Source organism: Eretmochelys imbricata, chromosome 15 (assembly GCF_965152235.1).
Source record: "Eretmochelys imbricata isolate rEreImb1 chromosome 15, rEreImb1.hap1, whole genome shotgun sequence".
Classification (NCBI taxonomy): Eukaryota; Metazoa; Chordata; order Testudines; family Cheloniidae; genus Eretmochelys; species Eretmochelys imbricata.
Window position 1 is genome coordinate 24,526,165 of NC_135586.1, and position 26,057 is coordinate 24,552,221.

The window sequence follows — 26,057 nt, forward strand, 5'->3', positions numbered from 1 at the left end:
AGGAGTGCTTGCAGGGCTTCAGAAAAAAAATAATTCACTGAAAACAGAAACATAAAAAGACCTTGAGAATGCCAGAGCTGTCTGTCATCAGCTAGCTCCCACCAACAAACAGCGGATGTGCAAATTAATCTAACCCTCCTTGGTGGCTAGGGATGGCTTTAGAAGGATTTCAGATAGGCCTTATGCACCTTTCTATGCTCCTGCATGGAGACACTTATTTTAATGAGGCTGTTTGGCTCTTTAGTGTGTTTTTTTTTTTTTTTTAAATAATTTTTTGCGTGTGATTTGTTCTTCCATTTCGATCCTTTGCAGAACCCCAAACACTTTAGGGTGTGTGTGTTGGAGCTGTAACCGTTTTTGTTGGGTTATCTGAACTGATTGTGTATTTGGGTGCAGTGGAAGGCACTGCTCCAGAAACAAACAGTTTTAAATGGAGAGCTACGTTTTCAGTGCATGTGGTTGGCTGAAGGTAGGTAAAAATGTCATGTATTTTGAGGGGGCTGACCATGTTGTTTTAACTTCTAGGCCCTTACCCCACTAGTTCCACCAGCAATCAGCATAAAATATGGTGCCATCAGTGACCACCCATTCAAGCCTGTTAGCTTCAGCGGGCTTTCAAATCTAAATTAGAGCAGAATTGGGCCCGGTATTTCCAACCGGATGCAAAATTAGAATCTGACCAAATGCATTTTTTAACAGAAGGCGGGAGGGCGGAGAGCACACTGTAGTCTTGCAGTTTTATGCTGGGGTCTAAGTTGAGGCTCTTGATGTCCCATGTGGATCCTCTCCTATCTCCAGGGCATATGCCATGGACACCATACGCTCTCCAAGGCTTTAAGTAGGTGGAATTGGAATTCTTCTTGTTCTTGGCTGCCACCTGTTGTAATCCCTGTTCCCAGTCCCTCTCCCTCCTGGCTAGCAGCCACACACATCCCTGCACCTGAGTCCTGCATGCATCCTATAATTAATGGAGCAAATGAACTGGAAGTACAGTTAGTTAGTGTTGTGGGGAATGGACTACCACTAAAATCTGCCGTGGACAGGATCACTGAAAGTTTGGATGTTAGCTGCAGTGAAATAATAAATAGGGCAGTTTCAGCATCCTGGCCAGGGCAACAATCCAAAGCACTGGAGAGAGGGCATGTGATTCTGTGCAACAGCTGCTGGTTTTGGAGTGACAAATATGTACATTGATACATTTCTGGGCCTGGTTGATCCTTCATGTTGTTTTCCCCGTCCATTTCCATGGAGATGTTACTGCTAGCAGGGAACCGTTTCTTTAGGCCTTTAGCCCACATGGTCCAGTGTGGCACTGAGGGGAAAACCCTGAGCGTGGCTTGAGGAAGATCAAGAGGAACCGTTCCCTCTGCACTTCGCTGCGAAGCTGTGAGTGATCGCAGGGATGTGGCAGCCTGCTTCTGGTTCTGTAATGACTGGCAGGTCTGCTTCTGCTCCGGGAGCTGGGCTGTCCAGTGCTGCTTCCATTGTGCAAATCTGGTGTGGTTGGAGTCTCTCACTAGGTTATTGCAGAGGATTAAGCAGTGTGCAATATTAGCTGTTATTCATGTGTTGAGGTTGCAGTAAGGGTTTGATGGGGTGTGTGAGTGAGTGAGTGAGTGGCGAGGGGGAGGACAGTTTTCGTTGTAGAAAAGGGATCTTGAATACTATCCAAGAGCCTTTGCTCTGCATACAACACTCTTTGTCCTCAGTGGACCTGTATACTACCTTCAGTCTCCATATAGAAATCCATAGAATCATAGAATATCAGGGTTGGAAGGGACCTCAGGAGGTCATCTAGTCCAACCCCCTGCTCAAAGCAGGAACAATCCCCAATTAAATCATCCCAGCCAGGGCTTTGTCAAGCCTGACCTTAAAAACTTCTAAGGAAGGAGATCCAGTTAAAGTCCCTGGGTTATGGGCTGCCCTTATCCCCTATGAGACAGCCCCACTGCTAGCCTATGCTGCCTGTAGTCCGTGTCATGAACTCCCATTGTTATCCATGATGAGTGTGTCATAAATGGTTAGATAGCCCAATCTCCATGTTGCACGACTATTGCTGTTAGCAGACCAGTTGTTGCCCAAGACCTGCACATGGAATAGGATCGCAGGCAAGGAGCATAACCCTTTCGTTTGAAACGTAACTCTTCGGTGGCACACTGAAAATTGCCATGCTCTCTGAGGACCCATGTGCTGTCATAGCAGAAAGAAAGCTCCAGACAGTTTGCTTATACATTTTAACAATTAGTGTAGTTTCTTTCTCCCAACAGTTAGGTTTCCGGGGGAAATTGATCAAGAGGGTGTTAAGACCTGGGGTTTCCCAAATGGTGGCTGCTGCTACTGTTGATTAGTTTGGAAAGATTATGTCTCCTTCATTTGTGTCTCAAAAGAGTTAATTTCCACCAGCAAAACTGAAAATGTTGCTAATTCCTTCTTCCCACACCACCTTTTTTTCAAGACATCAGTTTGCAAAACTCTGTAGAATTTCCAGAAGCCACAAAGCAATATCCAAGTCATCATGAAAGAAGATCTGGTCAGCCTGCAGGCTGTGGGAAGGAGTGTTTCAAATGATCCGCAAATGATTTCAAAGGCAAGACAATCCAGACAAGCCTGCCTGCTTTCTTTTGGAATAACCACTGCACACTGATGTATCTTCCAGCTTATGCAGTATCCTGTTTGGTCCCTTTCCCCCACCTCTCCGCCCTCTGTCTTAGGCGAGCTGAAGTCGTTGTGCACAGTAGTGTCCTGAACATGGTTATAGTAGTTAGAACCATCGGACACGTTTGTTTCCTGTTTTGTTTTTTTTTTCCTCTTATGAATGGGGAGTGTGGTTCAGCCAGCATCTCCGTTGAAGTGGTGGCCCAGTGGTTAGGGCACTAGTCTAGATCTTGGGAGACCAGCCTTCAATTCCCTGCTCTGCCCTGGGCTTCATGCGTGACTTTAGGCAAGTCATCTAGCCTCCCTGAGCCTGAGGTCCCATCTGCAAAACGGGGATAACAGCGCTGCCCTGCCTCCCAGGGATGTGCGTTCGAGGTTGTGAGGCGCTTAACCCTCATTACTGTAGCATCTACATAGGTAGATACATTTGGGGCAGGTGTTCCAGTTGGAATGCTTTGAGGATAATGACTGCCCCACAGCGCCCTGGTTTTAAAGGGGGGTTCTAGATAAGAAGTTAAGTTGGGGAATGAGGGAGAACATGTTTTGAAATTTGTGGCCTGCTCTCGTTTCTAATTTGAGTGCGTGCCTTTTGGTGCTCTAATTGAATGGCGTTTCAAAAGCAGGCAAAAGACTTGCGCTTTAGAAAGCACCAAGTGGGGGCTTTTCATGTTTTCGTCTGTCATGACATGTTTTAGCAGCAACTTGTGAGCTAATAAGGTGTCAGTGCGGCTATTTGGTGGTCTTACACTGAATGGAACCCCTGGCAAGGAGATGCTACTTTTAGGTTGTACAGTCTGGCTGGGGGGGACATTCCTACTACCATGTCGTGTTCTGGAAAGCTGCATTGACTGCCAGGAATTGTAGAGTGGAGAAGCAGATGAGTGGGATGGAGGGAAAGGGAATGAAATCGCAAGAGGAGAAAACGGGGGGGATATAACAGCTCCATGGAGAAAGAGCCTACTGCTTTGAGCTATCAGCAAATAGAGGAGAGAGTTATTTTATTTTGTTTTGGTTTTTTTCCCCAAAGGAAGAGAAAAGAGATCCAGAGAGAGAAGGAATGGAGAATGAGCAAAAAGTAGAATTTAAAAAACCAAAACCAACCAAGAAAACGAAGAGACGTATAGCTTCGGGGCCAGGCTGTGTTTGATCATCTGAGTCCCAATGTTTTATCCTCATTCTCTAGCAGGAGGCAAGGAATTGCAGTACATTTTGGGTTGATAGGTGCAAGTTGTATCGCTTCTCCCATGTGTCCTTGCGCATGGTGCTGCATGCCTCGCTGTTGCATTGGGGCCATCACCTACATTCTGAGTGGAGAGGTCACAAGAGAAGCTCCGGAATGATAAAGATGGTCATTAGAAGATCATCTCTTTGTCATGGTAGCACTTGGAAGGTTTTCTGGTGGGGGTTGCCTCGTGCTGTGTGCCTTTTAAAGATTGCAAAACAAACTGACACGTGCTTGTTAAACCCTAAAGGTATTTGTTTATGAAAGGCGCAATCTTGACACACAATGCAATTTACTGTAGTAACTTTCTGAGCAATTAATCCGCCTACATTCTGACAGGTCTCCAGTGGCTACTTTGATGGTTCGTCAAAGGGCACAGAGAGATTCATGGATTTTTAATCCTTTATGCTAATTTTTCAGGTTGTTTTGTGCTGTCAGAACCAACCACTAACATTAGTGAAGTGAAACACGCCAGACACTGTCGGTGAACTTTTGGAAATTGTATTAGCCAACGCTGTGTTTAGTGGTGAAGCTGGAAAGGCAGGTCTCAAAGATCTTAACTCATGGGTAATAGTACATCTCTGTGAGCTTCCCCTTCACTTCAGGCAGTATAACAAGACTTGTAAGGCTAGTGATAATTGGGAGGAAGGCTGACTTGAGCAGGAGATAGAAGGAGACAATCTGGAAGCAGGAGAGCCTTCTTACAGGGTTAGAGCTGGGGAGATATTGGGCCTGACAAAAATCTCCCCATAGACCATGGGCGCTAAAATGGGAGGTCAGGCACAGATGTCAGGGAATCATGACTACTCTGCCCTTCGCACAGTGCTGTATGGAGGGATGTCCTGGCTAGATTGGTGGTGTGGATCCGGTATGGAAAAGGGAACCAGAGTATAGGAAAGATTGAACACCACTGCATTAGACACCAGGGCAGAAATATGCCTGCCTCTTTGAGGTTTGCAATACTCTCCTAGCAATCATGTAATTGGCTTGGCAGGGTCTTCCTGGTTGGGCATGACATAAACCATATATAATTGCTGTTAATGCAAAATTGAGATTGACATTTTTACTGGGCAAATCCACCTCTCGAACTAGGAATCTGGGCATTATTTATTCCTTTTAATAAGTTTCTTCAAAAGGGGACTGTCCTGTTTATGGGCCCGCCTATCCGTCCATTCGCTGTGTATGCTTATATTTTGTATAGCTTCCCTAGTGAAGTGCCGAAAGCAACATCATATGGGACCTTTAAAAATAGGATGAGCCAGTAATTGAGGGAATGTGCCTTTGTGAGAAGCCCTGTAGTGTCTGGGAGGTGGACTGGAAGATCTAATGGGATCATTCCGTCTCAAACTTCCTTGGTTTTATGTATCAGATAATGCAGAGTTGGGCCAGAGGCATATGTCTAACCGACATTTCTGAGTTCCAGACAGAGCCACGTGCTCCACTGGCTAGTATTGCTAGAGACTAAGCAACTCAGGGGATTTTATCTCTGGAGAGCTGGGCCATATCAGAATTGGGAATGCCGAAGTAAAGTTGGACCTAAACAGACTCCAGTAGGTGTTTTCTTCACATGAAACCACCTGTCAAGTCATGCCTCGGTTCAGGAGAGGCCCAGGTCTGGAATAGCCGGGGTGTAGTTGAAGCAGGGGACCTAAAGCGCTGGATAAATTCTATGCAAACTTGTCCATGTCGCCGAAAAAGGACTGGACTTGACCAAGATCATCTAGAATAGAAAAAGAAAACCAAGGGTAACGTCACACTATCGCTTAGTGGCGGGAAACCATGAACCCTGGCGCCATGGGCTAATATCCCCGTGTACTATTCCAGGCATAACAAGAAATAGTAGCTAGTAGACGCCACCGTTTCCCCCTTTTGATATTTGTCTCATTTAAGCTTTTGTGAAGGAGATGCTGAACTTGGAAATAATTCTGTTTTTCTTGGCTCCTCTGGAGGGAATGCCTAGAATTCCTTTTTTTTTTTTCCCCCCTCCCCCTGGTTTTCCATAGAGTTACTGTACAAACATGTTATTTTACCTCTTGACATCCCAAGATGTTGGGCTTTGATATTTCCTGACATTTTCTTCTAATCTGTAGTCCCAGTTGCAATTGAAGCATTGGCTTTCATTGCTGATTTCTTTGTTCTTTCTTACAGTTGAGGGGGGAAGTCTTCAACATGAGATCATTGTCCAACTCCTCTTGATTTTTAAAGGCTGCCTAACTGCACCCATTTTGAAAATCGGTGGAACTTATCTAGTCCCATCACTACAGTATCTGGGGCCAGGTCTACACTAAAAAGTTGGGTTGAACAAGCTATGTTGCATGGGGCGGGGTTTGAAAACTCCACACCCGTGAACGACATAGTTAAGCCGATCTAATCCCCCGGCGTAGACAGCGCTACGTCGACAGAAGAACTCTTCTGTCAACCTGGCTGCCCCCTCTTGGAGAGGTGGATTAACCACAGCGACGGGCGAACCCCTTCTGTCGCTGTAGTGAGCGTTTACACTGAAGCACTACAGTGGCACAGCTGTCCCTCTGCGGCTCTACCGGTTTGAGTGTAGACATAGCCTGAAAGCATCACGGTTTTTAATATGTTTAGAAGGGATGCATGAACATTTTCTTTTGAAATTGGCTTTTGGCAGAAAATTGGGTGTTTGTCTGATTTCCATGGACAATTTTGCTTTTTTGATTCAACAAAAAAAAATCCCAACAAAACAAACCCTGGAAATATTTTGGCAGAAACCCCAAATAGTATGATTTGCATGTGCTGCTGCAGTGCATCCTGGGAGTTGTAGTTTGGTTTCCTCCTGTCCCGGTTCTCTTTTGTGGGCTGGGCTCCCTGGCTGGACTTCATTCTACCATGGCTGGGGACTCTCATGGTGCATTGCCTTCCTTTGCAATTTTTGCCAAAAAATTTAAGTGTTCTGTGGGGAGAGAGAACCTGCTTTTTGGCCAGCTCTTTCATTTAGCCTCAGAACCCTGCTGTGAGGAACAGCCATATTTGTTATTGCCATTATACAGATGGGGTGGGGCCACTGAGGCACAGAGAGACTAAGTGATGTGCCCAAGGTGTCGCAGCGAGTCTTTTGAGCTGGGAAGGGAACCTAGGTCTTCTGAATCCTGGGCTAGTGCTGTAACTACTGGATCATTCTTTCTCCCCTCTGAAACACGTATCTGCAGGGTTTACCAAAACCATACAGTGAGTGGCTTGGGAATCAAACCAGGGTAGAAACTTCTCAGTTTTTTTCAGGTGAAAAATACTTAAAATATGGTCTGAAGTCCTAGTAGTTTCCTTCCTTCTGGCATAACGATGTTCCAGTATTACCATGGTTTTCATGAAAGTGGTGGGACATTACGAAGCATTGATCAGATAATTAGATTATTAATCTTTGCTCCCCCCACCCCTCCCAGTGGTCAGGCATCTATCTGCAGATAAATAGCAGTTGAAATATAACAGCTGAAATATTTCATTGCTTGAATAAGAGCCTTTGTGGCACAGAGCAGGAGGGCTCCTTAGTTAATTAAATCAGGGACATACAGTACTGTACTCTCCAAGGGCCAAGGAACAAAAGGGATGTGTACATAATAAGTAACAAACTGTCCTTTCTACCTCTTTTTGCTCAGTTCTTGGGAGCCACGTTTAAAGGGTCATGGTCAAGATGATGATGTATTTTCTCTTTATTGTTACCAACACCGTAGGTTACTAAAGTTGAAAGCATTTTAGAAATTTAATTTTCTTTTAAACTTTTCTACTCCTTGGATTTGACTTCAGCGGACCCACTTACATGCTTAAAGTTAAGCACGTGTTTGGCTGGACTGGGGACAGTGCTCAGCATGTTGTAGGATTGAGCCCTTTGTCTGCCTGTTGCTGGTTCACACCGGTATACCTGCATCCACACTACACAGGGTTGTGCCGCTTTAACTATAGAGGTGTAACGAAAATGGTAAAACTTTCTAGGCTAGACAGGGCCTCAGGCTGGACAATGAAATGAGCTTGATTAGTTTTAGTTTCTCATAATACAAAACTCTTTAGGGAAGGGACTGTATTTTTGTTCTGTGTTTGTACAGCGCCTAGCGCAATGGGTCCGTGACTGAGACTCCTTGATGCCATGATAATACTACTACTAATAATAATGTGCCTTTTTGGAGGGTCTGCTTTAACCAAACACAAGTTATTGGGTTCAAAGCAGGGGCAACTGGGTGAAATGACCTGTGAGAGACAGGACGTCCGACTAGAGGATCTAATGGTTCCTTAAACTCTGTGGGTCTGTTGTGCTGAAGGTTGATAACTCTCTGCAGAACTGGATTGAAATTAAGTAATCTTACATTACAAACATTTTGCATCACACCAGGTTTTCATGTATAAAGCCCCTTTGCTGCTTCCCAAACCCCCCACTTGAGAATTTTGGCCTAACCACGTGACTGTGTTGCTGTACTGTGGGAGGATGGCTGTTTAACACTTCTGCTGCTGGCCCTGCAGAGGCAGGCCAGCATCCTTTCGCAGACGATCAGATGTTCCCTTGAATAGCATCAGAAAGACGTAAGATGCCTAGTAAATGGGCTGCACTTGAAGAGGCCTTTCTAAGTCCCTTCCACCAGAAGCCGCGGTGAAGTGATTGATGGGAATGTGGACTGAGTGAATGAGGCTACGACTGTAGGTCCAGAGCAAAGACCTGCCTCAGCACAGTGACAGTCCACTTCTAGCCATATTTCTTTTGTGTGTGGCGGGAAGGAGAGAGGGAATGGAATAGCTCAGGGGAAATGGTGAAAGATGACCGCGCCTTTCAGCTCTAGGTCACTGGACCAAACCCAGCCCAGATCACTTGTGCCCACAGTGAAATGAGTTTGTGGTCTGCGTCCGTTGACTAGAGTGGACGTGTGAGTATGTTACAAGCTACCACCCTCACCGTTGTGGTGCCCTTTTGAGCAGTCCAAGCAGAGGGGCCCACGGCTGACTGAATAGGCCACATAGACCATCTCAACCCAACATGTGTTGAGGTTCATTGGTAAAGCAGCTCAGGGAACCTCGCACTGCTCCCCCTTACATGGTGGATAGAGAGCTCAGAGCTCCCCAGGGAGTTCAATCTGGCACCTGGTGTTCTTAAAGGAATATCACCCATAATTTGCAGAGATGTAAATGCAAGTGATCACGGTCCTCTGAATATTTGATATCCGCAGAACAACTCTCTTTCTATGTTTGTTGCAGGATGTGGGTCTCTTAGAGTATCAGCATCATCCCAGGGATTACACTTCCCACCTACCACCTGGATCTATTTTGCAGCCACAGCGGAGGAGGCCTTCCTTGCTGTCTGAATTCCAGCCAGGGAATGAAAGGTAAGGAGGCAGGCATTCTACCCACAGAGTCTCCTTCTGGGTGTCTGTGTGTGTCTGTATTCCTCATTCCTTCATGTTTGCACAGCGCTTGGAAGGTGACGAGTGCTCTGTAAGACCTAAGCGCTATTATTATGAGCTCCATGTGTTTTAATGGGGTTTATTGTACTTGATGATGCAAAAGCTCTTCTGATTTCTCCAGTATAATCCAATCCGCATAATGATCCCTACATGCCAAATGTTCGGAAGAAAGGGCCTTGTGTGTCTGGGGCTGTCCTTCCCATTTCCAGTGGATGGCACTGCTAAGTAGGAGGGCACTGGGCCTGCGGGTGTGTGCTTTTTTTGGTTCTCCATGGGTGCTAAAGCCAGAGGAAACATCTGACAGCCTGAGCTAGAGAACACTAGAATAACAGGCTGTGTGCTCTCTATCTCTGTTCCCTGGGCCAGACTCTGAGCTCAGTTGCACTAGTGCAAATGTGTAATTACTGATTTATGACTTGTCCCTTTTTCTTAACCCCTTTACTGTCTGCTGTGTAACTTTAAACAAGAACGCTTCCATGAAGCTGTACATTGGCTCGATCAGCTCTGTGGGCTTCTCTGAGTGGGAAGTGAATGCAGTGTTTTTGGTTTTGGTTTTAACTCTAAAAGGCAAAAGGGAGGAGTTAGAGGAACCAGAATGGTCGGTTTCCATTGTTCACCTCCACTTCTTCTTTTGTTGCTCTCCTCCTGTTTTTGTTTTTTTTTTAATTTCTCCTTTTACACTTGCATCTTCCACTCATTTCATTCTTGCCAGGTCCCACTGCCTTCCCGTCATGCTCGCCGATAACCCCAGGGAGAGCGTGCAGGGTGTTTTTATGTGCGGCTCAGCCAAACACAGTGTGGCTAACAGTTTTGTAGATGCACTAACCACAGGAGCTAACCAGTTAAAAAGGCCAGCACTCTTGCTCTCGGTTTCATTGCAAAACACCACGCTCTCCATGTTACAGTTTCTCTTCTGCATTTGACACCGAGTGGTCTTGGAAAAAAATAACCTGGAGGTGAAATACACACTGTAGAACAGTAGACTTATGCAAGTCAGTGTTTGACTCTTGCTACTGGGTATGGCTAAGAGCAGTCCTGAATCACTGAGCCCTCAGTTATGGCTGGATGAAAAATACATTTCTCCTTTTCCAAAATCATAATAGTTAGAGAGAGGGAAAGATATATTAGGTCGTCAGGTTCGTTCCACGATAAGTGCATGCACCTTATGATGGATTGCTCCAGATTTGGTCCAGAAATGCCAAAATACCCTCTTTTTCCCAACAGCGTGGGTTCTTACCGATGCAGTCGAGTCAAACAAGCGAGAATCTGGCCAAAAAAAAAAAAAATACAGATTTTGAAATTGCTCTTTGCACCTGGTAGCATGGTGAAGTATGTCCTGGTGAGGTGGACTGAGTGCAGGCCTCAGGCACTTGTGCAAAGAGGTAGTGTCAGTGTTGATGACGACTAATCCACCTCTCTGCCTGGCGCGTTGTTTTGACTTGCTCCGATTTCTCAGTGGTAACTCCTCCATAGTGCAGCACCTGAGAGCAAAGTTGGAAGTGGGCCAAATCAGAACCGTTTATCTGAATCCTCCTACGTAAATGGGACCTTGACAGAAACAGCCCCTGACTTCAGTTTTTACAATTATGAGTGTGCTGGTGAGATTTGGCAAAATCCGGAACGGGACCTACCCTTTTTTGGGCATTTGCCCAGTAAGAATTTGTTTCAAGGTACTGAATGTATTCTTTTCACATTCATTTCTTGTTTCCCTGTATAACAAAATACCAGATGGAATACAAAAGCAGCCTGCTTATATTACTGACTGATTTTTTCACATGAGCAGTTCTTAGAACACCAAATGCAAAAGGGTCTCAGAAACATCTGCCTCGTATATGCTGTGTGATTTATACAATAGAGCCTATCCTGCGTAGTGTGGTCGTGGACTCATAGACTTTAAGGTCAGAAGGGACTATCATGATCATCTAGTCTGACCTCCTGCATTCTGGCTGAGTTACTGAAGTCCTCAAATCGTAATTTAAAGACTTCAAGTTACAGAGAATTGACACTAGTTTAAACCTGCAAGTGACTCGGGCCCCATCCTGCAGAAGAAGGTGAACCCCTGCCCCCCGGGGTCTTTGCCAGTCTGACCAAGAATAGTATGTTTTTAACCCTTCAAGCACTGATTAAAGAAAAGATGAAGGACAGCCTGGGTCCTCTGCTCAGTGGAGAAGGTGAGCTGGTAACAGAGGATGAGAGGAAGGCGGAACTGCTCAGCGCCTACTTTGCTTCGGTCTTCTCACAAAAAATAAAGTGACTGGATGACAGCGAAGTTACTGTAGACAAGGGGAAAGGGCTGCAGATTGGGATAAGCAAAGAACATGTCAGGGATCTTCTGACCAATTTGAATGAATTCAGATCAGCTGTGTCTGATGCTGTTCACCCCAGGGTACTGAAGGAATTAGCTGAAAACATCTCGGAGCCACTGACAATGATGTTTGCAAACTCATGGATAACAGGAGAGGGCCTGAAAGACTGGAGTAGGGCTAACGTGGTGCCCATCTTTAAAAAGGAGGAGCCGGGGAACTACAGACCAGTCAGCCTGTCCTAGATACCTGGGAAGCTACTAGAGCAATGTCTAAAACATTCAATTTGTGACTACCTGGAGGATGGAGGGGTGATCACAAGAAGCCAGCATGGATTTACCAAGAACAAATCATGCCAAACCAGCTTGATCTCCTTTGACAAGGTAACTGGTTTGGTGGTTAGGGGGAATGCGGTGGACATAATATACCTGGACTTTAACAAGGCTTTTGACACAGTTCCACATGACATTCTGATAAGTAGCTGGAGAAATGCAGGCTCAGTGGAACTGCCATTAAGTGGATACATAACTGGTTAGACAACCACAAACAAAGAATAACTATTAATGGAATGTCAGATTGGAGGGAGGTTTCAAGTGGGGTTCCACAGGGATCTGTTCTGGGTTCGGTGTTGTTTAACATCTTTATTAATAAACCTGGATGTAGGAAGAGAGAGCATCCTGATCAAATTTGCAGATGACACAAAGCGAGGGAGGTTGCCTGCACTTTGGAGAATAGAGTAAGATTCAGATGGATCTTGATAAATTGGAGAACTAGACTATAGACAACAAAATGAAATTCAACAAAGACAAATGTAAGGTGCTACACTTAGAGAAGAAAAACCAAATGCACAAATACAGAATGGAGGATAACTGGCTTGGCAGCAGCATGGCTGAAAATGATCTGGGAGTTGTGGTGGATCAGAACCTCAACATGAGTCAGCAATGTGATGCTGTTGCAAAAAAAAAACAAATGCAGTTTTGGGTTGCATTAACAGAGGTATAGCATGCAAATCACGGGAGGTGGTTGTATTGCTTTACTTGGCACTGGTTAGGGCTCAGCTGGAGTACTGTGTCCAGTTTGGTGTCACCAATGTGTAGAAAGGTTGGGGAGAAACTTGAAAGGCTCCAGAGGCAAGCAACCAAGATGATCAAAGGGATGGAATGCAAGCCATACTAGGAAAGGTGAAGGAACTGGGTATGTTTGGTTTGGAAAAGAGGAGATTGAGGGGGGATATGATTGCAATCTTCAAATACTTGAAAGACTGCCGTAAAGATGGAGGAAAAATTATTCTTGCTTGCCGCAGAGAGCAGGACAAGAGGCAGTGGGTTCAAACTACAGCACAGCAGATTTAGATTAAATTTCAGGAAAAACTTCCTAAGACCCATAGGACAATGGAACATAGGACTGCCTAGGGAAGTTGTGGAATCTCCTTTGCTGGAGATTTTTAAAAAGGGACTGGATAGCCATCTGTCTTGGATGGTTTAGACCCAACAAATGCTGCATCTTGGCCAGGAGATGGGGGGTTAGACTAGATGACCCTTGCGGTCCCTTCTTACCCTACGATTATTTTCAGACTGTCAGCCACATGAATGCTTTGGAGTTGTACAGCATGTAATGTCAGTTCTGGATGCATCTAGACAGGCATTCCATAAACAAAACCATATTTTAAAAACTGGTCCCCTCTCTCTATCTGTTCCCCATAGTGCCCAAGGAGTTAACCTTATGAAAAGGTGGCATTTGCTAAGATGAAGCTGCAAATAAAAGAGCCCTGAACTTAGGGAGGGTTGTGTTTTGGTGGCTCCCACAGTGGGAGAGGGCAAAAGGACAGGACGGGCCAGGTCCTGCGAGATTTCTAGCTCCCACAGGGCTTCTGGCGTAGGCTTGATTTGGAGCCATGATAATAAGCATGTGCTCAGAACTACTTCCTGTTCGCTGATTTCCAGCAGTCAACTCATCCTCCCTCCCTATCTAGGTTGCTGTGGGCTGTGCTCGTCGCCGCTTTGGGGGTGGGAAGGAATTTCCCCCCATAACAGTAGAGTGGGTCTTGCCTTTTGCGCCTTCCTCGCAGCGAAACCTAGGGGTTGGGTTTTGGGCAGCCGGAGGGCTGGGATTCTCCCCCTCCTAGGGGGCACAGTGTGGACCTATGTTAGGTTGGCAGGTGCCCAGTGTAGGGACTTGCTGATTTAGGCTGCAGATCCAAAAAAGGATAATATAGTGGGTATCCCGAGGGCATCTCCTTATGAGATGGGGGCATCATGTCTAAGTCCTTAGGGGCAAATGCAAACCAGGACTGGGGCACTACCAGGGGGGATTGCCCTGCCAATGCATTTGATGATGTTGCTGGCTGGGGGTTGAGGTCCCCTCTTGCCTCAACACCCAAAAGGGAAGGGATGCTGGCAAGTGAGTGGAGGCCCCCAGAGACCCTCCCTGTGTGATGTTTGGGAGCCCTCAAGAATTGGCAAAAGATCTGTGGGGTGTGAGTGACAGCTCTGGGCTGTCCCCTGATTGGCAGCTTTGGATGTGATTTGTCTAAGAAAGCTGTGGCCTGGTTCAAACCCATGTCACGTGTCCTTGCCTTCTTCCGCGCCGTGAGTGCACCAATGCTATTAAGCTCAGGAGGGACTTGAGCCCAGAGCTTGTGGATGTGGGGCCAGATTGTCAAAGGTATGTAGCATGCCTAGTGATCTCTCCCTCCGTGCCCCCCCCCCCCCCCCGAAAAAAAAGCCCCTGGGTGCCTAATTGCCATTGAAATCTATCAAACAATTGATTTCAGTGGGAGTTGGGTTTCTAGGCCCTTGTGAATATCCCACTAGGTACCGATCTGCATTGTTAGGTGCTTAAATACATTCAAAAATCAGGCCCATGAGACCAGGCTCCCCTCTCTTGTTGGTGTGAAGTTCTTCTCTACAGTATCCCAGTGAAACCGCTGTAGACCTAACCCTTTGGGCGCCTTGCTGCTGGATCCCAAGTTGTTTGGCGTGCTCATCTGTAGTGTCCTCTCCACTTGCCCGCCTGGAAGACTGCCTGGCTCCTGGAATCTGGTTGGAATGTTTATTAAAACAACTTTTTAGCTCGAGGCAGCTGCACATAATACAATAAATACATACACATTTTAAATAGAGACAACTCCCCAAAAGAGACACAGTTTAAAAGCGCACACGAAAAACAAAAGATTAACCCTTCCCTGAAATCAATGGCACCTTTGAAATCGCCACCTCTAAAAAGATACAGTAGGATTTCAGAGTTACGAACTGACCAGTTGACCCCACACCTCATTTGGAGCAGAAATACACTGCCTGATTGTGTACTTCTGGTTCCAAATGAGGTGTGGGGTCAACTGGTCCGTTTGTAACTCTGGGGTCCTACTGTATCGTTTCAGTTGTAAACTTGAAAGAACCACCCTAATGTTTTGTTCAGAGTTACGAACAACCTCCATTCCCAGGGTGTTCGTTCGTAACTCTGAGGTTCTATTGTATATGAAAATAAGATTAAAATAATCTTTGGAGTCATTTTGATTCGAAAGACCCTCTCTTTTACATTCTTTAATTACTAGGCGAGGTACCATAGTAAAAGGCAGAGAAATGTCTCTATCGTCTTGCCCTCTGGCTGGAGCAAGGCAGGATGGTAGCCTGTATCTGACACCATGAATAGTTCTGGTTTCCCTGGTACAGAAGCAAACCCCAGTGCTGCAGGGAGAGAGGAGCAGCTCAGGAATCCGGGCCGCTGAGTCCCCTGTGGCAGGTTCAAGCCAGGCGCATTTGAAAGCACTTTGGCTTTGTTCCGGTGTTCTGATTGATTGGCTGCAAGCGGAGGCAGCTGGCTCTCGGCACGCAGGGCTTTGAGGGCTGACAAACACAAATCATGTCTGTGAATCGGGGGCGGGAGGATGGGAAGCACAAAAGTGTGCTCTGTCTGAAAGGAAGAGTCTCATCCCGCCTTCCGTGGTGTAATACTCTGCCTGGCACACAGCAGCGGGAGGTGTGAGGTACTTGTTTATGGATTTCTAGGCTGTTGCGCGCTCCCCCCCTTAGAATATACAGAAAGGAAACAGCCTGTCTGGTTCTGGCTGCTGCGTCTGACGCGCTGTCAGAATCACTTTTTCCCCCCCATGCCCTTAAATAAGTGCGAGCGAGTCTGGTACAAGTGGAAGGTGCCAGACTGACGGCCCTGGAGACTGAGGGCCTGTGTTTATTCGCAGAACAGATGCAGCCCAGGCGGACTGCCCTGCACTGCCTGGCCAGCGTGCTGAGCACCTGACCTGGAGCACCTCCAGTTTCTCACCCTTCCAACGCTGGCCACTCTGGGACCGCCGGTTGGGGCAGTTGGGTTGGTGCTGTTTATGCCGCTCCGCTGGAAAAGGGTTGATGCAACTTACTTTACATAGAGGGAACGTGGTGTCTGGGATTTAGGAGACCAAGGTGCTGGTCACCCTGGCCTGACGTTGTTACCTTGGCCAAGTCCCCCTCGCCTCTCCATGCTTTGTACACTGGTGACACCACTGACCTACTCCACAGGAGTGTTGTAATGCTTGTAAAACCCACCGAGATCCCTTGGACGTGTGGAGCATCTTCCGCCTGGGATTGTTCTTGAAAAGGTTATGATTGGGGCCAAGGCAGTGTCTCTCTCTAACCTGTCAATTAGTCTAGCTTCGCTACTGAGGCGTGGCTTTAGGAGCTCCGTGGAATGGGAATAGGCTATTGAGCATTTCCTTGGGAGGATACCAGTTTGAAGCCAGCCCATGTTTACAGTGACAAAAAGCTGCGGCTGTTTCGGTGTCCTGGGGTGTGTGGGGAATGGGTTTGGGGTCAGTCCTTTCCCAGAGGACAGCGCAGTTGGGTGCCTGGATTTGTCAGTCGAAGCAGAGGGATCAGGGGTTGAGTGGGCTGTAGAGAGGGAATTCCCCTCTTGCTGCTGGAGGTGGTCATGGTAGGTCAGGGCTTTGGCCTGTTGGCAGGGCAGGGTTGGGGAAGTTTGCCCAGGGTGTAAGGCTGCTTCTGAAAGACACCAAAGATGGGAGGTTTTGAAGTCATCGCGCAGAGCAGGGCGAGAGCAGCAGCCCAAGTTTCTCCGTGCTGCCTGACCCCGTTCTAGTGTGCAGTTGTAGGGGAGCCATAGCTTCTCGCCTGGGGTGGCCAGCTGGTGCCAGTTGCGGTGGTGGTGGTGGGCTGTTTGTGAGGTGGACACTGGGCACCCTGTTGAGAGAGGTTAGTTTGATACCGGTTGTGATGAAGAAGGGCTTGCAGGTATGGGTACTCATAAAGGGCGGGCAATAGACTGGGTGGTGGGACTGGAGCTGACTTTCACATGAACCTTTTGGAAGGGTTCCTGCGGACAAGTAGTGGTCAGCACTGCTCGGCCCCAGAGCATCTCTCCAGGGAGGCATCGTGCACTCTTTGGATCTCCACATAATTGGGGTGGCGCTCGCAGGATTTCCCCTGCTGCATTAACAGGGGCTGGGCGAAAAGCTTTCTACAACACTTAATACATCCTGGAGCTGTCACCTTTCTGGCACTGCTCCCGCTGGCTGCCATTGCGGGGGGGGGGGGGGGGCACATTGTGCCATCGTTTTGACCTTCCCTGCTTCCCATGTGTGGCAGCCTGGATCTGCAGAGGTTGCTGCTTGGAGTAGCTGCTGACACTTCCCTTTGCACAAGCAGGGTAATGAATACCCATAGGGAAGGGAACTTCTAGATCAAAACCCAGAGAAGGAACTATCCATGCACTTTGTGGATGGCTAAGAACTGGCAGCTCTCTTTTGATCCTGGCTTGAAGGAAGGAAGCCTTGAACCCTGTTGATGGCATTGCTTTGGGGAAGTCACCTCTGCATTTCATCTCCCTGATATGCTGCTTTCCCTGACAGTTTATTGATTGCAGGCTTTTTCTTGGAAGGAGTCGTAAGACTTCCCCTTAGCTTGTTCAGTTGACTGTGCCAGCTGGAACACAGGAGCTAAGAAAAGTATTTCAGGATTTACTGTTGGTACAAGTCGTACCGTGAATACTTGCAAAGGAATGTCCTGGCAAGATTACAGGGCTCAGCTTATTTATTTTATTTTTTTTCCCCAATTTTTATTCTGCAGGAGAAATGAGAATAATTGGGTTGACTGTAGCATGGCAGGTGGTGGGTGTGTGTGTGTGACAGTTTTTAGTCAAATTTTCTTATTAACACAAGAAAATTTGGCTATATAATGGTTTCACTGGGAGAAATTGTAGCTGTAATGTACGGGACACGTTTATCTGTGGTAAAGTGAGTCGGTGTTTTCAGGGGAGGTAATTGTATCACCAGTTTGTGAGCCATGCCCTTTCTTTGGAGTTTCTGCACTGAGCAGCAATTCAGGTTTTAAAGAGTTCACCCAGCACTGATGGGCCGTATGCTCCCTTTGATGATAATGATTGTTAGGGTTTGTTAACCAGCTGCCAGGTTTCTGCGGCAGTCAGGAGTAGCCACGTGTGCTGTAGAATGAGGGACAGCCTAATTACTGTGTTTATTGAATATGATTAATCCCCCTGACTGACCAGCCCAGGGAGTCGTGGGAGTTGGAAACGTGTGGAAAGCCGCCACAATATGTGGCTAAGGAAATAATGTGCAGTTTTTCCATCTTAATCGGTTTTGGGCCAAATGGCACCAAATCTTCCAGAATTAACAGTGCGATCGCTCTGATTTTATTTACTCTGCTTAATTAAGGTCCTGTTTTTAAAGGTGACCCCCCTTTTCAGCTCAAGGCTGTAATGCTGGCTTCACTATGCTCCATCCACAGCCCCTCATGTAGTTTTTTCACAACATTAAAATTACGTTCTTGGTCTGATTTTTTTTTTGTTTTGTTTTCTTAAAATTAATGTGGGAAAATAATGGATGAAAGCCACAGCTGGTAACATCTGGATATTGGTTCCCTATGTTAAGATCTGCTCCAACAAGCTTCTTCAATTCCCATTGAAGCTAGGTTGAGTTAAGGTGCTCAGCACCTCAGAGGATCAGGCCCTTCCAAGGAAGAGGTTTTCAATTTTTATTTTTTGTAAAACAGGTACAGGAACCTTACCTGCTAGCCTTTGTTCTCCCAAGGCCTGGATTCAAATGAAGCTCAGGTCATGATGAAATGAACGTGGTAGTGGCAACTTCCTAATTTACATATCTGTCTCCTTTGGCATGATGGGAGAAGATTGTTCTGAGGAGCAGTCTTGGGCTTTGCATGACTGGACCAGCGTGGCTTGGTTAGAGTAATGTGAGGAAGCTTTCATTACTCTGCTTGGTTGATAATTTGCTTTCCTCAACACTGAGCTGTTCATATTTTGGAATGAAAACCCTACATTTCTGGTTTTCATCATTATGAATTTCATCCCCTTGGGCAAACCCATTTGCATTGCCACTTTGTGACACGTAACTTCATTGTGATGCAGTGATGTTTGTATAAGTCACTTCATGATGCAGTTTCCCTGCAATGATGTGCTGACCCAGAGCTCTTTTCTGGGAGGGGAAAATAGTCTTGCAAGGTGTGTAACTGCCCTGGTGAAATTGGGAAGACTCGACAATCTTCAGGATAAATGGTGATTCTAGCACAAATGTGAACTAAGAATTATTTGCTCGCACTCCAAATTTTTAAGGTAGGGGTGGGCAAACTACGGCCCAGGGGCCATATTCGGCCCTCCAGCCGGTTTAAACCAGCCTTCGAGCTCCTGCTGGGGAGCGGGGTCTGGGGCTTGTCCTGCTCCCGTGCTCCAGCCAGAGAGTGGGTTTGGAGGGCACTCCACATGTATAAGTCGAGGCTCCTGGAAGCAGCAGCATGTCCCCACTCTGGCTCCTACGCTTAGGGGCAGGGGGCTGCACGTGCTGCCCCCCCCCCCCAAGCGCCACCCCTGCAGCTCCCATTGGCCAGGAACTGCGGATAATGGGAGCTGCACAGGCAGTGCCTGCGGACAGGTCAGTGCGCTGAGGTGCCTGGCCACACCTCCGCATAGGAGCCAGAGTGGCGACATGCCACTGCTTCCAGGAGATGCTTCAGGTAAGCGCTGCCTGGAGCCTACTCCCCTGACCCGCTCCTGTGCCCCAACCCCCTGCCCCAGCCCGCAGTCCCCTCCCGCACCCTGAACTCCTCATTTCTGGCCCCACCCTAGAGTCCGCACCCCAGCCAGAGACCTCACCCCCTCCTGCACCCCAACCCCAATTCTGTGAGCATTCATGGCCCGCCATACAATTTTCACACCAAGATGTGGCCCTCGGGCCAAAATGTTTGCCCACCCCTGTTTTAAGGAGTTACGGAAAGAAGAGCTTTTGTGTTAGCTGACAATCCCAGGATACGCAGAGTACTTGTTCTCTTTCTATTGAGTTAGCCTGTGCTGACCATGTGGCAGAGTGTTAAAGTTTATGCTGGTTCAGGCAGTGTGCATGGAGCTCTTTTCTTTAGCAGAAGCTTTTAAATAAACCCAGTACTTTCATCTAAACTGAGATTGACGTGGTAAACGCAAGCTGAAATTTTTGTGCCAGGCTGCTGAGGCAAAGCTACCTGCCTTCCGGTAGGACTTCCCACAGGTGGCATTATGAAGAACCACATATGCTAGCCTGGCCTGAGGCAGCCAAACTTCTGTGGAGATTTGGCAAAATCAAAGTTCAAGCAAGTGGTGAGCTAACTGTTCTGTACTTGCAAGGTTCATCATCGGAATCCTTCCTGCGCCATCAGATGACACTTAGGGCATGAACAAGGCTGCTCCATCCTTGTCTGTCCTGGGCTGCTTTTGGCATATCCTCTATGTTGTGAAGTCCTGTAAGTCCTTAACTGAGTAGTGTCTGGCAAAGGGACTCTTTCACTCAGTCCCTCTTGCGTGTTCCTTCAGCTGCGGGGTGGCCCGCCTGCCGTGGCGGACAAGGCTTTGTTCTTAAAATGTGGCCCAGATAGTTCCTCCTCCTTTTCTGGTTAGCTTTAGAGCAGGGGTGGCCAACCTGTGACTTTGGAGCCCCATGCGGCTCTTCAGAAGTTTAACGTGCAGCTCCTTGTACCGGCACCAACTCTGGGGCTGGAGCTACAGACGCCAACTTTCCAATGTGCTGGGGGGTGCTCACTGCTCAGCCCCTGGCTCTGCCACAGGCCCTGCCCCCGCTCCACCCCTTCCCGCCCCCTCCCTTGAGCCTGCCGTGCCCTCACTCCTTCCCCCTCCCCCCAGAGCCTCCTGCATGCCACAAAACAGCTGATCGGACGGTGCAGGAATGGAGGGGAGGCACTGATTGGTGGGGCTGCAAGTGGGTAGGAGGTGCTGGGAGTGGGGGAGGGAGCTGATGAGGGGCTGCTGACCTATTACTGTGGCTCTATGGCAATGTACATTGGTAAATTCTGGCTCCTTCTCAGGGTCAGGTTGGCCACCCCTGCTTTAGAGATAAGGGGTTGTTGAACTCTGACAAATTTGGGCATTTGTTATAAATCCATTCCATTTAATAGCTAGTATTTTTCAAAGGAGTGTTGACATCTGTCTGTAACTGGTGGATTTGGTGGAGTCTAGTGAGTAATATGTTTAAATGTGATGTTTAATGTAAGGAAGTATTTCTTCCCCCAGTGCACAACCTGTGAAACTTGTTGCCAGGGGATGTTGTGAAGGCCAACAGTATAACCGAGTTCAAAAAAAGAATTCGATAAGTTCATGGAAGGTAGGTCTATCAATGGCTACCAGCCAAGATGGTCAGGGACGCAACCCCATGCTCTGGGTGTCCCTAAACCTCTGACTGACAGAAGCTGCGACTGGCTGACGGGATGGATCGCTCAATAATGGCCTGTTCTATTCATTCCGCCTGAAGCATCTGGCACTGTCCATTGTTGGAAGACAGAGTATGGTCATTCTTATGTTCTAATTAAACACTTTTGTAACAGAAAAATCTTTGTCTACTAACCATCGAAATCTTCTCAGCGGGAGAGAAACAAGCACCAAATAAAAAAAAAAGGCCACCAGTTAATGCAAACCAGTTTCCACCCCGGGGGGCCTGTTGGTCGGCCCGGAAAAAGTATTCTAGAGACTTGTGCTGGCCTCTGGGGCTTTGTCTGCATTTGAGAGATGCAGTAGACTTGTTCCATTCTTGCTAAATCTGATTCTGCTCCCCCAGTATGAACGGAATTGGGAGGAGCCCTCACATAGACTGGCTGCTGCTGACATTGTAAACAGTATGGATAAAATCCTGGCCTCATTGAAATCAGTGGGAGGTTTGCCATTGATTTTAGTGGAGCCAGAATTTCATGCTGTCATACAAGCCTGCTTCAGTTTCCCCAGTGGAGAGCTTGGAGATTATGGTTAGGGACATGAAACGGGACATGACAGGAGTAGGACTGTCACCATTTTCAATGACTCTAGGTCACTTTGAAGAAAGTCTCATCGACTGGGAGCCCATGTGTAAAATGATGGTTCTGATACATATTTCAAAGAGAAACGGCTAAAGTTAACGGGTCCAGAGGATTACCTGCTTTGGAAATGGCACATCTTTTATATGATCCTCATTAATCTGTGTGCTGGGCACTTCCAGGCAGTACTTCCTGCCAGATCTCTAAAAAGGATGTTTTTTCACCAATGTCGGGGCTACAGACTGACTTTAAATGAAAACGACACTTACAGCACCAGTCCAGGATGCCGGTTCTCGTGTGCGTGTGTGTGCGTCCATATGAGAGAGAGAATTTTGTAGCACTTGCCTCCTGTTGTGCTGGTTGTGTGCTCAGTCCTTGTGAATTTCAACCTCTCTCCTAGTCACAGGATTCTCTTTAGAGGTGCTCGGAGCACTAGGGCATCTCTTGAGGTCTCCGACAAAGACCAGGCAGGCACCAAACACAGAGTTGGGGGAATGTGCTGTGTGCCCATATCAAAATCCCAGCTGGTGGGTCCCTTTTTTTTTTTTTTTTTTTTTTGCCCTGCTGGCATTGAGAGTGTCCTTTAAAGAGAACCCTTCCATTTAAATAGCGAGGAACTTCATTATTGCCAGAGAAATGAGTGATAACCGTCTGAAAAATATGTAATAGTGTTAAAGGTTTTGGCCTCATCCCACTTTTGGCCTTCCCCAGGGTTGGCAGCCCATTGGAGAACATGGTTGTAAGACTTGAAGGAGAGCCCAAAAGGTTCGGTTGATTTGAGGAACAAAGTTATGAGCTTCTGGGAGACACTGAGGGCAGTTTTAGTTAATGCAAGAACTTTATTCATTATTATTTATTTTATTTTTACAGTTTGAAAAGTCCAAGCTCACCCCCTCCCTGGGATTTGACTTTGCTAAAAAAGCAAATGAGAAGATAAAGTCAAGATCAGCTCAGGTCTTCCCTGGCTTCGCTGCTCCCAGGATTCCTTCTTGCTCAGCACACACCCTAGATCGTGTCTCCCCCTAGAGGAAAACATGCTCAACTTCCTTTATGTCCAACTAATGAGACACCTTAGTCAGTGAAGCAACAAAACCCCTGTAACCTTTTCCTAGCCATTTCAGGCAAACATTGCAAGCCTGTTATAAACCCCCTTTTAGAAATGATACAGACTTAAAGCAGCCATGAGTATAATATGGCAAAAAATGTATATGAAGGAGGGCATCTGCAACAGTGCCTGACCCTGCAATGTGATGAGCACCCTCAGTACTCATTTGATTGCTTAGTAATTTGCATGAAATCCTAACTGTTTATACTTTACTAATTCCAAGTGTCGGTTGCCAAAGATTAGCCTGTTGGTGTTTAGTTACTGGTTGCGCAATTGAGCATGACGTTAGAAACACTCTTTTCCTTTAGCGAACTGGAAATTTCTGGAGTGAAATGGCCAGGTGGGTACTATTTTGGAGAAAATGCAATCCTAACTAAAACAGAATGTAACTAAACTTTTTTTCTAGCTGGAGCTTATTTTTACTCTAATGGCAATACCGTTGGTCCATAAAAAAAAATTGTAAAGATCTCGCTACAGGCGTGAATGTGGAGAGTGAAAGGTGTGAACGTTTCTAGCAATAGCATTTTGTTTCCAAAGAAGAACGGCTGAAGGAATTGTATTGGGTAAAGTAATCTCAGGAACCGTTTGAAATTCCTCAGGATGAAAGTCAATAGAAGTTACAATGGTTGTGGAAATTGAAATAAAATAGCAGCCTGGAATGTAATAGTTGCTTGGCACAGTATAAGCCTGAGTCATGGTAGAGACTTGTGTTCTTAAAATTGTATTATTTTATCTTTAAAAAATGTCTCAGTGTAATGAATACGCCTGAAGCTAGGTTTGTGGGGGGTTTTTGTAAGTCCTAAGGCTTCATGCCAGTCCCTTGGCAATTAGCAGCTTCTTGGTAATATATGCTTTAAGAAAATAGGAATCTGATTTTAATTACCTTTGTGCACCAGAGTCTGGGTGTTGAATATGTCAACACCCTCTGTGCTCAGCAGTTGCTGTTTGTTATTTAGTGTTAGAGCAGAAAATGAAGTGTTGAACTGCAGCTGTGGGTCAACAGAATTTGCCCAGGGGACTGAGCAGAACAACAGGAAACTTGAGAGATGCCACAGGGTGTTTCAAGGCTGGCTAGAAGAGTGCTGTATCATTCCAGTGCAATGATCAGTATTTCAGAGGCTTACTTTGAAAAGTAACTGCGTAAAGGGCAAATTTCCTCTCTGCTATACTTGGAGGCTTAAGTGGCAAAAATAATGCAAGTGTTGAACTGATCTTTATCCTCTTACCTCCTCAGCTGAGAGTGAACAAGCCACCTTTTATTCCTGTCTGTATATCAGCAGAATTGTTTACTGAACTCCAGCAGTTACCCCTGTGCCAAGCCCTTGGCAGACAATGTGGGTCGTCACTGACGGTGTAGTTTGGCCTGCAGAACCTTTGTCACTGGCGGTGATGTGCAAGAAGGAAAACTCCTGGCTTGATGCTTGGAATGCATGCTGAGTTTGCAAGCCCAGAAGTTGAGGGGTTGGGAGCTTCTTTAACTCATAAACTAAACGCATTTGATCTGAAACCCATTGGTGCATTTACAGAAAACTTTCACATCAAATTGACTGAATGTGATTGTTTTCAGGGAGGGCCCCTCCTCTCTCTAATTGCTTTGGGTCTGACCCAAAGCCTGGTGAGGTGTCCCCCCCCCCATTTTTCACCTTGCTTTTGTATCAATCAATCAAATAACTTGTTTTATTGGGAAAATACGTTACATTGCATGAGAGATATGTATTATGATGATACATTAGTGTGCGTGTGTGTATATGCAAAGCTGCGTGTTGAAGTAAAGCTCTATGTATTAGTCTAAAAGATACACACAATAAACAGGCACGCCTGTAAACTCTGAAGTGCGTGCTCATCTGAATGTACTGATGAATCTCACGCCCACCACGTACCCATTTCAAGCTGTTAGCAGATAATGGTTTAAAGATCTAACACACCAAAATGGGAAGAAAATGGAAATCTGCATCAGAAAACAAGGAATTATTCAAAAGTTTAAAACAGAAACAAAAACAGGAGAAAAGGATTAAGTCAAGTGTGTGCACTACAAATGGTGTGGCCCAGTTATTAAATGTAACTATTTATAGACTAATAGTTCTGTGTCTACAACAGTAAACTGTTTATTCAAATGAAAAGTTTTATTTGGGGATTAGAGATGTATTGTTTTCTTAAACTCAGAGGTGGCTGTTTTACGTCTGTGGCAAACCACATTGAATTCCATTCATCAAAGCATTTGTCTACTGCAGGTTCTCAAACTTCATTGCACTGTGACCCCCTTCTGACAACAGAAATTACTACATGACCCCAGGAGCGGGGAGCAAAGCCTGAGCCCCCCCCTCAAGTCCTGCAGCTCCAGACAGGAGGGCCAAAGTCAAAGCCTGAGCCCTACTGCCTTGGGCACAGGGGCCAAAGCTGAAACCCCAGGGTTTCAGCCACAGGTGGCGGGGGCCCTGTAACTTGAGACCCACCACCCAGGGCTGAAGCCCGGGGGTTTTGGCCCCAGGTGGTGGGGCTTAGGCTTCAGCTTTGGCCCTGGGCCCCAGCAAGTCTAATGCCAGGTCTGGCGACCTCATTAAAAAGGGATCATGACCTAAGTTCCCTGTAGGCGGCGCGGATGCACAGCTGCCTATGAAGCCCCACGAAGCGGCTCAGGGATGCACCAGGGAGAGGCACCATCCCGGCCAGCCCCAGCATAGATCTGCCACGGCTCGGGGAGAGGAGCCCCTCCTTTGGCCTGGCCCTCCCCTCCCCTCCTGCCAAAGTGCTGACCTGCCACAGTGGGCAGAGGTGCCCCTCCCCGCCGGCCCCAGTGCGGACCTGCCCCGGACTTGCCACGGCCGGGAAAGAGGAACCCTGCCAGAGCTGCTGCGGCTGGGGAGAGACACCTTTCTCCCAACCCCGAGCTCCTGCAGCGAGAGAGGGCTGCGGGGAGTCCTTTCTCCCCACCCCAGAGCCTGCACTCCAACCCTCTGCCCCAGCCCTGAGCCCCCTCCCGGCATCCTCCTCATCCCCCCCCCCCCCCCCGGCACCGCAACCCTCTGAGCCACCCCACACACTCCAAACCCTTTGGCC

General features: G+C 47.0%; 1 protein-coding gene across 1 annotated transcript in view; it reads left to right on the plus strand.

Moving 5' to 3' along the window:
- NCOR2 (nuclear receptor corepressor 2) overlaps positions 1-26,057 on the plus strand; it is a 284,712-nt gene that overhangs the window by 16,505 nt on the left and 242,150 nt on the right. The window contains exon 2 of the mRNA XM_077835004.1: positions 9,077-9,204. Coding sequence (XP_077691130.1) covers positions 9,077-9,204 — 128 coding nt within the window. The remainder of the gene's footprint in view (positions 1-9,076; positions 9,205-26,057) is intronic.